Source organism: Carcharhinus amblyrhynchos, chromosome 16 (assembly GCF_965287045.1).
Source record: "Carcharhinus amblyrhynchos chromosome 16, sCarAmb.v2.hapA, whole genome shotgun sequence".
NCBI lineage: Eukaryota > Metazoa > Chordata > Chondrichthyes > Carcharhiniformes > Carcharhinidae > Carcharhinus > Carcharhinus amblyrhynchos.
Genome location: NC_137339.1, coordinates 68,424,055 through 68,436,083, shown reverse-complemented (window position 1 = coordinate 68,436,083; position 12,029 = coordinate 68,424,055). Strand labels below are relative to the sequence as shown.

Genomic DNA, 12,029 nt, shown 5'->3' with positions numbered 1-12,029 from the left:
GGTAGGCAGTGCCGGGGTGCCAGGTCAGCAGTGTCAGGTTGATAGGGCACACCTCTCGGCACTGGCCAGTGACCGGTAGGCAGTGCCGGGGTGCCAGGTCAGCAGTGTCAGGTTGATAGGGCAGAGCTCTTGGCACAGGCCAGTGACCGGTGGGCAGTGCCGGGGTGCCAGGTTGGCAGAGCCAGGTTGACAAGGCACACCCTCCTGCCCCTGCCCTCTCAGTGGAGGGGGGGGGGGGAGGTTTGACAGGAACCACATGGGATCCTCACCAGTGAAAACATCCCCCGGGGGGACACAAAGGCAACAGCACCCCGAACTCACGAATAATATTTCAACCTGTCGGTCAGAAGAAAAACTCTCAACTCTGTCGGTGCTGTTAGATAACAAGAAAGTTTAATTCCTTGCCTTCTGAGATAGCCGTGCCACAAAATGTTATCCTTAACAACACTTTTTTGCTGCGTGATCCATCACTGTGGAGATGGAATTTGAGATGAAGATGTCAAAAGCACAGTCAGGAGGGGGCGAGACCGAGAGGCGATGTTGGGTCTGTTGTCAATCTCCACCAGCCGGCTGGATTATTTGTTTGGAATGAGCCGGCGGGTGAATATAGCCAGGATGGTTTCCCCGTCGGACGGTGTGTACCCTTCCAGATCTGTCATCGGATGAGAATCACAAAGTCTCAGAGTTTTACAGCACAGAGAGAGAGAGAGAGGCCCATCGAGGATGTACCAGCCGCACCTAAACACCAATCTACCCCGTTTTCCAGCACTTGGTCCAGAGCCTTGTGCGCGACCTAGTTCCCAGTGCTCATAATGCTGGTATTAGACTGGGGTGGGCACATTAAGAAGTCTCACAACACGAGGTTAAATTCCAACACAATTATTTAGTATCACGAGCTTTGGGAGCACTGCTCCATTAAATGAGAGATGATACTACTCACCGGATAAAGGAGCAGAGCTCCGAAAGCTCCTGATTCCAAATGAACCTGTCGGACTTTAACCTGGTGTTGTGAGACTTCTTACTGCTCTTAAATGTTGTGAGTTTTCTACCGTCCCTTTACGTAGCGAGTTCCAGACTCCCACCAGCCTCTGAGTGAGAATGTTCTTCCTCGAATCCCCTCTATTTGCCTGCCCCCCGACTTTAAATCTGCTTATTGACCGCTTTATTAAGGGGAAGGTTCCTTCCGTACTACCCTCTCTTTGCCCCTCATCATTTTCAACAACTCACTCAGACCCCCTCAGCCTTCTCTGCTCGAAGGAAAACCAGCCTCTCTTCGTAGCTGAGACACGCCTGGTGAATCTCCCCTGCACCCTCTCACATTCTTCCTATCGTGGGTGGCACGGTGGCACAGTGGTTAGCACTGCTGCCTCACAGCTCCAGGGACCCGGGTTCGATTCCCTGCTTGGGTCACTGTCTGTGTGGAGTTTGCACGCTCTCCCCAAGTTTGTGTGGGTTTTCTTCCAAAGATGTTCAGGTTAGGCGCACTGGCCAAACTAAACTGTCCCTTAGTGTCAGGGGGGTCCAGCTAGCGTAAATGTACAGAGCAAGGGAGTTGGGGCCTGGGTGGGATACTGGTCGATGCAGACTCGATGGGCTGAATGGGCTCATTCTGCACTGTATGCGAGTGAGTGTGTGTGCATGTGTGCACGAACGATTGTGTGCATGCATGTGCAAGTGCATGTGTGTGCGCGCGAGTGTGTGTACGCGTGTGAGTGCATGTGTGCGCACGAATGTGTGTGCGCGTGCAAGTGTGTGTCTGATGTGTGCGTGCTAGTGCCTCTGTGAGCGTGTGCGCATGCGAATGCACGTGTGCACGCACAAGTGCACGTGTGTGCATGTACGCTTGTGCGCGTGCGAGTGCATGTGTGCGCAAGTGCGTGTGCATGAGCGAGTGCTCATGTGCATGCACGAGTGCGTGTGTGCAAGTGAGTGCATTTGCATGCATGAGTGTGTGTACGCGTGTGCGCATGCGAGTGTGCGCATGTGCATGTGTGAGTGAGTGTGTGTGCACATGTGTGCGCGAGTGCGTATGTGCACGAGCGAGTGCGCGTGTATGCACGCGAATGTGTGTCTGTGCGCATGTGTGCACGCATGTGTGTGAGTGTGTGTGCAAGTGACTGTACATGAGTGAGTGTATGCGAGTGAATGTGTGTGTGAGTCTGCGAGTCTCCTTGTCAGTCTGTATGAGAGTCTGTGTGAGTGCGTGTGTGTTTGTTTGTGAGTACCTGTGTGCGTGTGTGTATGTGTGTAAGTATGTGTGTGTGTGTGTCTGTATGTGAGTTTTTATGTTTGAGTGTACTTGTGTATGTGAGTGTGTGTGAATATACGAGTCTGTGTGTAAGTGCATGTGTGTTTGAGCATGTGCGAGTGTGCGTGAGTGTGTGAGTGAGTGTGAGTGTGTGTGTGTGTTGTGAGTGCATGAGTGTGTGTGTGTGCATGAGCGTGAGTGCGCGAGTGTGTGTGAGTGAGTGTGAGTGCGCGAGTGTGAGTGCGCGAGTGTGTGTGAGTGAGTGTGAGTGCGCGAGTGTGAGTGCGCGAGTGTGTGTGAGTGAGTGTGAGCGAGTGGGTGAGTTTCTGGGACAGTGGCAGTTTGTTCTGATTGAATCTGCAGCAATTCTGATCCCATGCACTCACCGTTAATTTGATGATTTTGTCCAGTAATAAAATGAAACTGAGTTGTGAACATGTTTGGATGAAAACCATTGATGCCAGTGACGACAATACCCCAGGGTGTATGGAGATAGTCCAATCTGAGAGGAAGACAGAGAGAGTTAGAAATCCATCTCAGTCTAAATCTCAGAGTCGTTAACACACATACCACCAGGCACAGACAACTAATCAGTAATACCCTCAGTGCTGAGGGAGTGCTGCACTGTCAGAGGGTCAGTGCTGAGGGAGTGCCGCACTGTCAGAGGGTCAGTACTGAGGGAGTGCCGCACTGTCAGAGGATCAGTGCTGAGGGAGGGCTGCATTGTCAGAGGGTCAGTACTGAGGGAGTGCTGCACTGTCAGAGGGTCAGTGCTGAGGGAGTGCCGCACTGTCAGAGGGTCAGTGCTGAGGGAGTGCTGCACTGTCAGAGGGTCAGTACTGAGGGAGTGCTGCACTGTCAGAGAGTCAGTGCTGAGGGAGTGCTGCACTGTCAGAGGGTCAGTGCTGAGGGAGTGCCGCACTGTCAGAGGGTCAGTGCTGAGGGAGTGCCGCACTGTCAGAGGGTCAGTACTGAGGGAGTGCCGCACTGTCAGAGGGTCAGTGCTGAGGGAGTGCCGCACTGTCAGAGGATCAGTGCTGAGGGAGTGCCGCACTGTCAGAGGGTCAGTGCTGAGGGAGTGCCGCACTGTCAGAGGGTCAGTGCTGAGGGAGTGCCGCACTGTCAGAGGGTCAGTGCTGAGGGAGTGCCGCACTGTCAGAGGGTCAGTGCTGAGGGAGTGCCGCACTGTCAGAGGGTCAGTGCTGAGGGAGTGCCGCACTGTCAGAGGGTCAGTGCTGAGGGAGTGCCGCACTGTCAGAGGGTCAGTGCTGAGGGAGTGCCGCACTGTCAGAGGGTCAGTACTGAGGGAGTGCCGCACTGTCAGAGGGTCAGTACTGAGGGAGTGCCGCACTGTCACAGGGTCAGTACTGAGGGAGTGCCGCACTGTCAGAGGGTCAGTGCTGAGGGAGTGCCGCACTGTCAGAGGGTCAGTGCTGAGGGAGTGCTGCACTGTCAGAGGGTCAGTACTGAGGGAGTGCCGCACTGTCAGAGGGTCAGTACTGAGGGAGTGCCGCACTGTCACAGGGTCAGTACTGAGGGAGTGCCGCACTGTCAGAGGGTCAGTACAGAGGGAGTGCCGCACTGTCAGAGGGTCAGTACTGAGGGAGTGCCGCACTGTCAGAGGGTCAGTACTGAGGGAGTGCCGCACTGTCAGAGGGTCAGTACTGAGGGAGTGCCGCACTGTCAGAGGGTCAGTACTGAGGGAGTGCCGCACTGTCAGAGGGTCAGTGCTGAGGGAGTGCCGCACTGTCAGAGGGTCAGTGCTGAGGGAGTGCCGCACTGTCAGAGGGTCAGTACTGAGGGAGTGCCGCACTGTCAGAGGGTCAGTACTGAGGGAGTGCCGCACTGTCACAGGGTCAGTACTGAGGGAGTGCCGCACTGTCAGAGGGTCAGTACAGAGGGAGTGCCGCACTGTCAGAGGGTCAGTACTGAGGGAGTGCCGCACTGTCAGAGGGTCAGTACTGAGGGAGTGCCGCACTGTCAGAGGGTCAGTACTGAGGGAGTGCCGCACTGTCAGAGGGTCAGTGCTGAGGGAGTGCCGCACTGTCAGAGGGTCAGTGCTGAGGGAGTGCCGCACTGTCAGAGGGTCAGTACTGAGGGAGTGCCGCACTGTCAGAGGGTCAGTGCTGAGGGAGTGCCGCACTGTCAGAGGGTCAGTGCTGAGGGAGTGCCGCACTGTCAGAGGGTCAGTGCTGAGGGAGTGCCGCACTGTCAGAGGGTCAGTGCTGAGGGAGTGCCGCACTGTCAGAGGGTCAGTACTGAGGGAGTGCCGCACTGTCAGAGGGTCAGTGCTGAGGGAATGCCGCACTGTCAGAGGGTCAGTGCTGAGGGAGTGCCGCACTGTCAGAGGGTCAGTGCTGAGGGAGTGCCGCACTGTCAGAGGGTCAGTGCTGAGGGAGTGCCGCACTGTCAGAGGGTCAGTGCTGAGGGAGTGCCGCACTGTCAGAGGGTCAGTACTGAGGGAGTGCCGCACTGTCAGAGGGTCAGTACTGAGGGAGTGCCGCACTGTCACAGGGTCAGTACTGAGGGAGTGCCGCACTGTCAGAGGGTCAGTGCTGAGGGAGTGCCGCACTGTCAGAGGGTCAGTGCTGAGGGAGTGCTGCACTGTCAGAGGGTCAGTGCTGAGGGAGTGCCGCACTGTCAGAGGGTCAGTACTGAGGGAGTGCCGCACTGTCACAGGGTCAGTACTGAGGGAGTGCCGCACTGTCAGAGGGTCAGTACAGAGGGAGTGCCGCACTGTCAGAGGGTCAGTACTGAGGGAGTGCCGCACTGTCAGAGGGTCAGTACTGAGGGAGTGCCGCACTGTCAGAGGGTCAGTACTGAGGGAGTGCCGCACTGTCAGAGGGTCAGTACTGAGGGAGTGCCGCACTGTCAGAGGGTCAGTGCTGAGGGAGTGCCGCACTGTCAGAGGGTCAGTGCTGAGGGAGTGCCGCACTGTCAGAGGGTCAGTACTGAGGGAGTGCCGCACTGTCAGAGGGTCAGTACTGAGGGAGTGCCGCACTGTCACAGGGTCAGTACTGAGGGAGTGCCGCACTGTCAGAGGGTCAGTACAGAGGGAGTGCCGCACTGTCAGAGGGTCAGTACTGAGGGAGTGCCGCACTGTCAGAGGGTCAGTACTGAGGGAGTGCCGCACTGTCAGAGGGTCAGTACTGAGGGAGTGCCGCACTGTCAGAGGGTCAGTGCTGAGGGAGTGCCGCACTGTCAGAGGGTCAGTGCTGAGGGAGTGCCGCACTGTCAGAGGGTCAGTGCTGAGGGAGTGCCGCACTGTCAGAGGGTCAGTGCTGAGGGAGTGCCGCACTGTCAGAGGGTCAGTGCTGAGGGAGTGCCGCACTGTCAGAGGGTCAGTGCTGAGGGAGTGCTGCACTGTCAGAGGGTCAGTACTGAGGGAGTGCTGCACTGTCAGAGGGTCAGCGCTGAGGGAGTGCCGCACTGTCAGAGGGTCAGCGCTGAGGGAGTGCCGCACTCTCAGAGGGTCAGCGCTGAGGGAGTGCCGCACTGTCAGAGGGTCAGTGCTGAGGGAGTGCCGCACTGTCAGAGGGTCAGTGCTGAGGGAGTGCCGCACTGTCAGAGGGTCAGTGCTGAGGGAGTGCCGCACTGTCAGAGGGTCAGTGCTGAGGGAGTGCCGCACTGTCAGAGGGTCAGTGCTGAGGGAGTGCCGCACTGTCAGAGGGTCAGTGCTGAGGGAGTGCCGCACTGTCAGAGGGTCAGTGCTGAGGGAGTGCCGCACTGTCAGAGGGTCAGTGCTGAGGGAGTGCCGCACTGTCAGAGGGTCAGTGCTGAGGGAGTGCCGCACTGTCAGAGGGTCAGTGCTGAGGGAGTGCCGCACTGTCAGAGGGTCAGTGCTGAGGGAGTGCCGCACTGTCAGAGGGTCAGTGCTGAGGGAGTGCCGCACTGTCAGAGGGTCAGTGCTGAGGGAATGCCGCACTGTCAGAGGGTCAGTGCTGAGGGAGTGCCGCACTGTCAGAGGGTCAGTGCTGAGGGAGTGCCGCACTGTCAGAGGGTCAGTACTGAGGGAGTGCTGCACTGTCAGAGGGTCAGTGCTGAGGGAGTGCCGCACTGTCAGAGGGTCAGTGCTGAGGGAGTGCTGCACTGTCAGAGGGTCAGTACTGAGGGAGTGCCGCACTGTCAGAGGGTCAGTGCTGAGGGAGTGCTGCACTGTCAGAGGGTCAGTACGCCACTTACCTGAACCGTTCCGGTGAGATCCTGTCTGCCTCCTTCAGGATGTCGAATGCCGAGGATCCCAGTGGAACTTTGAGTATCAGCCATTGGGTGAAGTTGTTGTTGACAGCGTCCATTACGGTGTAGTTGACCGAGATGTGTACCGGGGAGCCTGAGGGGGTGGAGGCGGTGATGATCCTGGCCATGTGGACTCCGGGGGCGGGTGTCTGAGAGGTGTTGGTCGGATGTGTGGGGGTGGGTGTTGGGTGGGTGGGGGTAGTGGTGGCAGTCGAGCTGTTTTTGATTACTAAGGGGAGGTCATCTGGGGAGAGAACATGGTCAGGTCAGCATTACTGATCTCCACCACCAGGAGGAGAGAGCGAGCAAGCACGGGGAAGGAGGCAATGATAGAGATTGTTCAGTTCATCTCATCACGTCACAAGTCAGCATATCTTAATAAAATTACTGTGTAAAGAGAAATAGTGACAGAGAGACTGGGACCGAGAGAGCGGAGAGACAGGCCAAGTGTCAGAAAGAAAGAGTGGAGTGAAAGCGAGAGGGAGAGAGAGAGACAGAGTGAGAGAGAGAGAGTGAGAGAGACAGAGACAGAGAGAGAGAGAGAGAGTGAGAGAGCCACAGACAGAGAGAGAGACCGAGAGGAAAAGAGAGGGAAAAAGAGAGAGAGGAGCAATGCACAGAGACAGAAACATAGAGAGAGAGAGAGAGACAGAGATAGACAGGGAGAGAGCGAGAGAGAGAGGGACACAGTGAGAGAGAAAAATAGAGTGAGAGAAAGAAAGAGACAGAGAAAAAGAGTCAGAGAGAGGGAGACAGAGAGAGAGAAACAGAGAGAGAGAGAGACAGAGATAGAGAGATAGACAGAGAGAGAAAGAGAAAAACACAGAGAGGGAAAGAAACAGAGAGAGTAAGAGTGAGAGAGAGACAGAGAGAGGGAGAGAGAGACAGAGACAGAGAGAGACAGAGATAGAGAGAGGCAGGGAAAGAGAGACAGAGAGAGAGCGACAGAGAGAGAGAGACAGAGAGACAGAGTGAGAGAGGGAGAGAGGGAGAAGGAGAGTGGGAGAGGGGGAGAGGGAGAGAGAAAAACAGAGAGGGAAACAGAGAGAGTGAGAGTGAGAGAGATAGAGAGTGACAGACAGAGAGAGAGACAGAGAGGCAGAGAAAGACAGAGCGAGAAACAGTGCGAGAGAGTGAGAGAGAGAGAGGGAGAGGGAAAGTGGGAGAGAGAGGGAGAGGAAGAGAGAGAGAGAGAGAGGAGGGATGCACAGAGACAGACAGGGAGAGAGAGAGAGAGAGGCGAGAGAGAGGAAGAGAGAGAGGCGGATACACACCGAGACAAACAGAGAGAGAGGAAGAGAGGGACACAGAGAGAGAGAGAGGGAGAGAAGGGGGACACAGAGACAGATACAGAGAGAGAGAGGGACAGAGAGTGAGTGTGAGAGACAGAGACAGTGAGAGAGAGAGAGAGGGACACACAGAGACAGACAGGGAGAGGCACAGAGAGAGAGAGAGACACACACACAGAGACAGACAGGGAGAGCGCGGGAAACCCTATCTGCGCACTGACCTGTGTCTGTGGAACAGTTCAATGTGTCGACATCCAGGAGGGTTCGGTTTTCCAAGGCAGGAATGGCGAGAGAGGCTGCCAGGGGGTTACTGAACATTTCATTGGAGATTCCCTGGAGAAGTTTCTCCACGGACTTCCGGCATTCCCAGGAACCCGGGGGGAGCAGATCCTGATTGGCAGTCAGAGCCTGAGGAGAGGAGGAGGGGGCCATTAATCTCCTCAAACTGTGGGCAGTGCAAAACAACAACACAGTGCATTGCTGCAGCACCTTTCCCATTGCAAAACATGGCCAGCTGCTTCACCAGCCACCAAACCAGACAATCTTAAGGAGCATCTTAAAGAAGGAGAGAGCGAGGCAGAGAGAGAGGAGAGAGAGGGAGAGAGAGTGGAGAGGTTTAGGGAAGGATTTCCAGAGGTTAGACCCCCCCCCCAGGCAGGTGAAGGTGGGGCTGCCAATGGCAGAGCGATGGAAATGGGAGGATTGGCCAGAATTGGAGCGATTCTCAATGCCCGTTCACTGGACAACTCGTTATAGCGTAAGAGGCAGGAGCAGGAAGAGGCCATTCAGCCCATGAGGCCTGCTCTCCCATTCAATATGATGATGGCTGACTTCCTCCCTCGCCTCCTTCCTGCCCTCTCCCTCAATTCCCCGAGTGTCGAGAAACCTCTCGATCTCAGCCCGGGACGAACTCAGCGAGGGAGCATCCACAGGGCGGAGAATTCCAGAAGATTTACCGCCCTCCGAGTTAATCAATTTCTCCATGTCTCAATCCAAAATGGCCGCCCCAAATCCTGAGGCTCTGAGCCCAGGTTCTAGACACTCCAGCCTGGGTGGGTGGGTGGGCGGAGGAGACGGGGGATCAGCCCCTCCGTGTCTCCCCTGTCCAACCGTCTGAGAATAGAATATCTTTCAGTGCGATCACCGGCCGTTCTTCTAAACCCTTGAGAATTTCAGTCTGTTCTTCACAATCTCTCCTCCTCGTTCAACCCTCTCATCCCAGCGACCAATCTATTGAATCCTCGCTGTATCAGCTCCCGTTCTAGAATATTCCCCTCAAACATGGAGATTGGAATCCACAAAATATTCCAAAATGCGGTAGCGCCAAAACGCGTACAATTGTAGGGAGACCTCCTTAGTCCTAGAACATAGAACATTACAGCGCAGTACAGGCCCTTCGGCCCTCGATGTTGCGCCGACCAGTGGAACCAATCTAATGACCCTCTCACCTAAACTATTTCCAATGTTATCCATATGCCTATCCACTGACCATTTGAATGCCCTTAAAGTTGGCGAGTCCACAACTGCTGCAGGCAGGGCATTGCACACCCTTACTACCCTCTGAGTAAAGAACCTACCTCTGACATCCGTCCTATAATTATCACCCCTCAATTTAAAGCCATGTCCCCTCCTGATCTCCAATCCCCTTTGCAATAAAGGCCAACTTTGCCTTCCTCATTGCTGGCTGTCTCTTCCCGTGAGCTTTCTGCGATCTCTCTACAATGATGCCCAAACCTTTCTGATCTCCGACAGTTATTGGCTCCTCAGATTTTTAACGAATAATCTCGGTTTTCCTCTTCCTCTGGCCAGAGTGAAAAACCTCTCCATGTCCTTGCCCCCACAGTCACTCTGCTGAGAATCCTTTGTGTGCTCCACATCGCTGACATTCCCAACTCATTCCATATCGTAAGCGAAACAGGGGACATTATCCACATTCCCGCCACCTAAACCATCGAATCAGGTTGTAAATAACGAAGTACAAAGAACAATACAGCACAGGAACAGGCCCTCCAAACTCATGCCAATCACGATGCTTTAACTAAACTAAAAGAAAACCTTCTGCTCGTACTCAGTCCATATCCCTCTATTCTCTCCCTATCCATGTATCCATCCAGATGCCTCTTAAATGCTGCTGATGTGCCTGCTTCCACCATCTCCTCTGGCAGCACGTTCCAGCACCCATCACTCTCTGTGTGAAAAACCTCCCCCCCCGGACAACTTTCCCTTAAACTTTCCTCCTCTCACCTTGAACCTGTGCCCCCTTTTGTAATTGACATTCCCACCCTGGGGGAAAAGCCTCTGACTATCCACCCTGTCTGTGCCTCTCATCATTTTGTAGACCCCTATCAGGTCTCCCCTCAGCTTCCGTCTTTCCTGTGAAAACGCTCCGAGTTTATTCTCCTCCAACACCCTCGAGACCAGGCAACATATCTGAGGCCCAGCATAGGTATACATGCAACCCCTGCTCTCCTCCCAGCCCCCTACACCTCCTTTCCCCTCACTGCACTAACTTAACTCAGGGTCATAGAGAGGCATGGGAAACAGGCCCTTTAACCCAACTTGTCCATGCCGCCCTTTACTTTTAACCAATAAGCTAATCCCAGTTGCCCGCGTTTGGCCCATATCCCTCTATACCCATCTTACCCATGTAACTGTCTAAATGCTTTTTAAAAGACAAAATTATACCCGCCCCCTTACTACTACCTCTGGGAGCTTGTTCCAGACACTCATCCTAGTCTGTGTGAAAAAAATTGCCCCTCTGGACGCTTTTATATCTCTCCCCTCTCACCTTAAACCTATGCCCTCTAGTTATAGACTCCCCTACCCTTGGGAAAAGATATGGACTATCTAGCTGAGCTGTGCCCCTCATTATTTTATAGACCTCTATAAGATCACCCCTCAGCCTCCCACGCTCCAGAGAAAAACACTCATGCAAACTCTAAAATAATACATTTAACTCAGTCAGTTTTCTGCCCATTAGCCAATCCTCAATTTGTTGATTACTAGTTCAGGGGGGTGACCACTATGTTAAGGTCCTGTTAATGTCCTTCTTAATGTTAGGAGAAACAGATGGTTGGTATTAGTTGTCTTTGATATAAAGACCGGATGTCTGGGGCACTGGGCAGTGTGGGGGAGACCTGGGACACTGGGCAGTGTGGGGGAGACCTGGGACACTGGGCAGCGTCGGAGATACCTGGGACACTGGGCAGTGTGGGGGGAGACCTGGGATACTGGGCAGTGTGGGGGGAGACCTGGGATACTAGGCAGTGTGGGGGGAGACCTGGGACACTGGGCAGTGTGGGGGGAGACCTGGGACACTGGGCAGTGTGGGGGGAGACCTGGGACACTGGGCAGTGTGGGGGAGACCTGGGACACTGGGCAGTGTGGGGGAGACCTGGGATACTGGGCAGTGTGGGGGAGACCTGGGACACTGGGCAGTGTGGGGGAGACCTGGTACACTGGGCAGTGTGGGAGATACCTGGGACACTGGGCAGTGTGGGGGAGACCTGGGACACTGGGCAATGTCGGAGATACCTGGGACACTGGGCAGTGGGGGGGAGACCTGGGACACTGGGCAGTGTGGGAGTAGACCTGGGACACTGGGCAGTGTGGGAGGAGAGCTGGGACACTGGGTAGTGTGGAGTAGACCTGGGACACTGGGCAGTGCGAGAGTAGAGCTGGGACACTGGGCAGTGTGGGAGGAGAGCTGGGACACTGGGCAGTGTGGGAGGAGAGCTGGGACACTGGGCAGTGTGGGAGGAGAGCTGGGACACTGGGCAGTGTGGGGGGAGACCTGGGACACTGGGCAGCGTGGGAGAGACCTGGGACACTGGGCAGTGTGGGGGAGACCTGGGACACTGGGCAGTGTGGGGGAGACCTGGGACACTGGACAGTGTGGGGGAGACCTGGGACACTGGGCAGTGTGGGGGAGACCTGGGACACTGGGCAGTGTGGGAGATACCTGGGACACTGGGCAGTGTGGGGGGAGACCTGGGACACTGGGCAGTGTGGGGGGAGACCTGGGACACTGGGCAGTGTGGGGGGAGACCTGGGACACTGGGCAGTGTGGGGGAGACCTGGGACACTGGGCAGTGTGGGGGGAGACCTGGGACACTGGGCAGTGTGGAGGGAGACCTGGGACACTGGGCAGCGTGGGAGAGACCTGGGACACTGGGCAGTGTGGGGGAGACCTGGGACACTGGGCAGTGTGGGGGAGACCTGGGACACTGGGCAGTGTGGGAGATACCTGGGACACT

General features: G+C 55.6%; 1 protein-coding gene across 1 annotated transcript in view; it reads right to left on the bottom strand.

Moving 5' to 3' along the window:
- Positions 1-336: 336 nt before the first annotated feature.
- Positions 337-12,029, bottom strand: part of LOC145353755 (cobalamin binding intrinsic factor-like) — a 28,107-nt gene continuing 16,414 nt past the window's right edge. Inside the window, exons 6-9 of the mRNA XM_080204528.1 lie at positions 7,995-8,181; positions 6,431-6,728; positions 2,635-2,750; positions 337-652 (exon numbers count right to left, since the gene is read on the bottom strand). Coding sequence (XP_080060654.1) covers positions 576-652; positions 2,635-2,750; positions 6,431-6,728; positions 7,995-8,181 — 678 coding nt within the window. The 3' untranslated portion in view covers positions 337-575. The remainder of the gene's footprint in view (positions 653-2,634; positions 2,751-6,430; positions 6,729-7,994; positions 8,182-12,029) is intronic.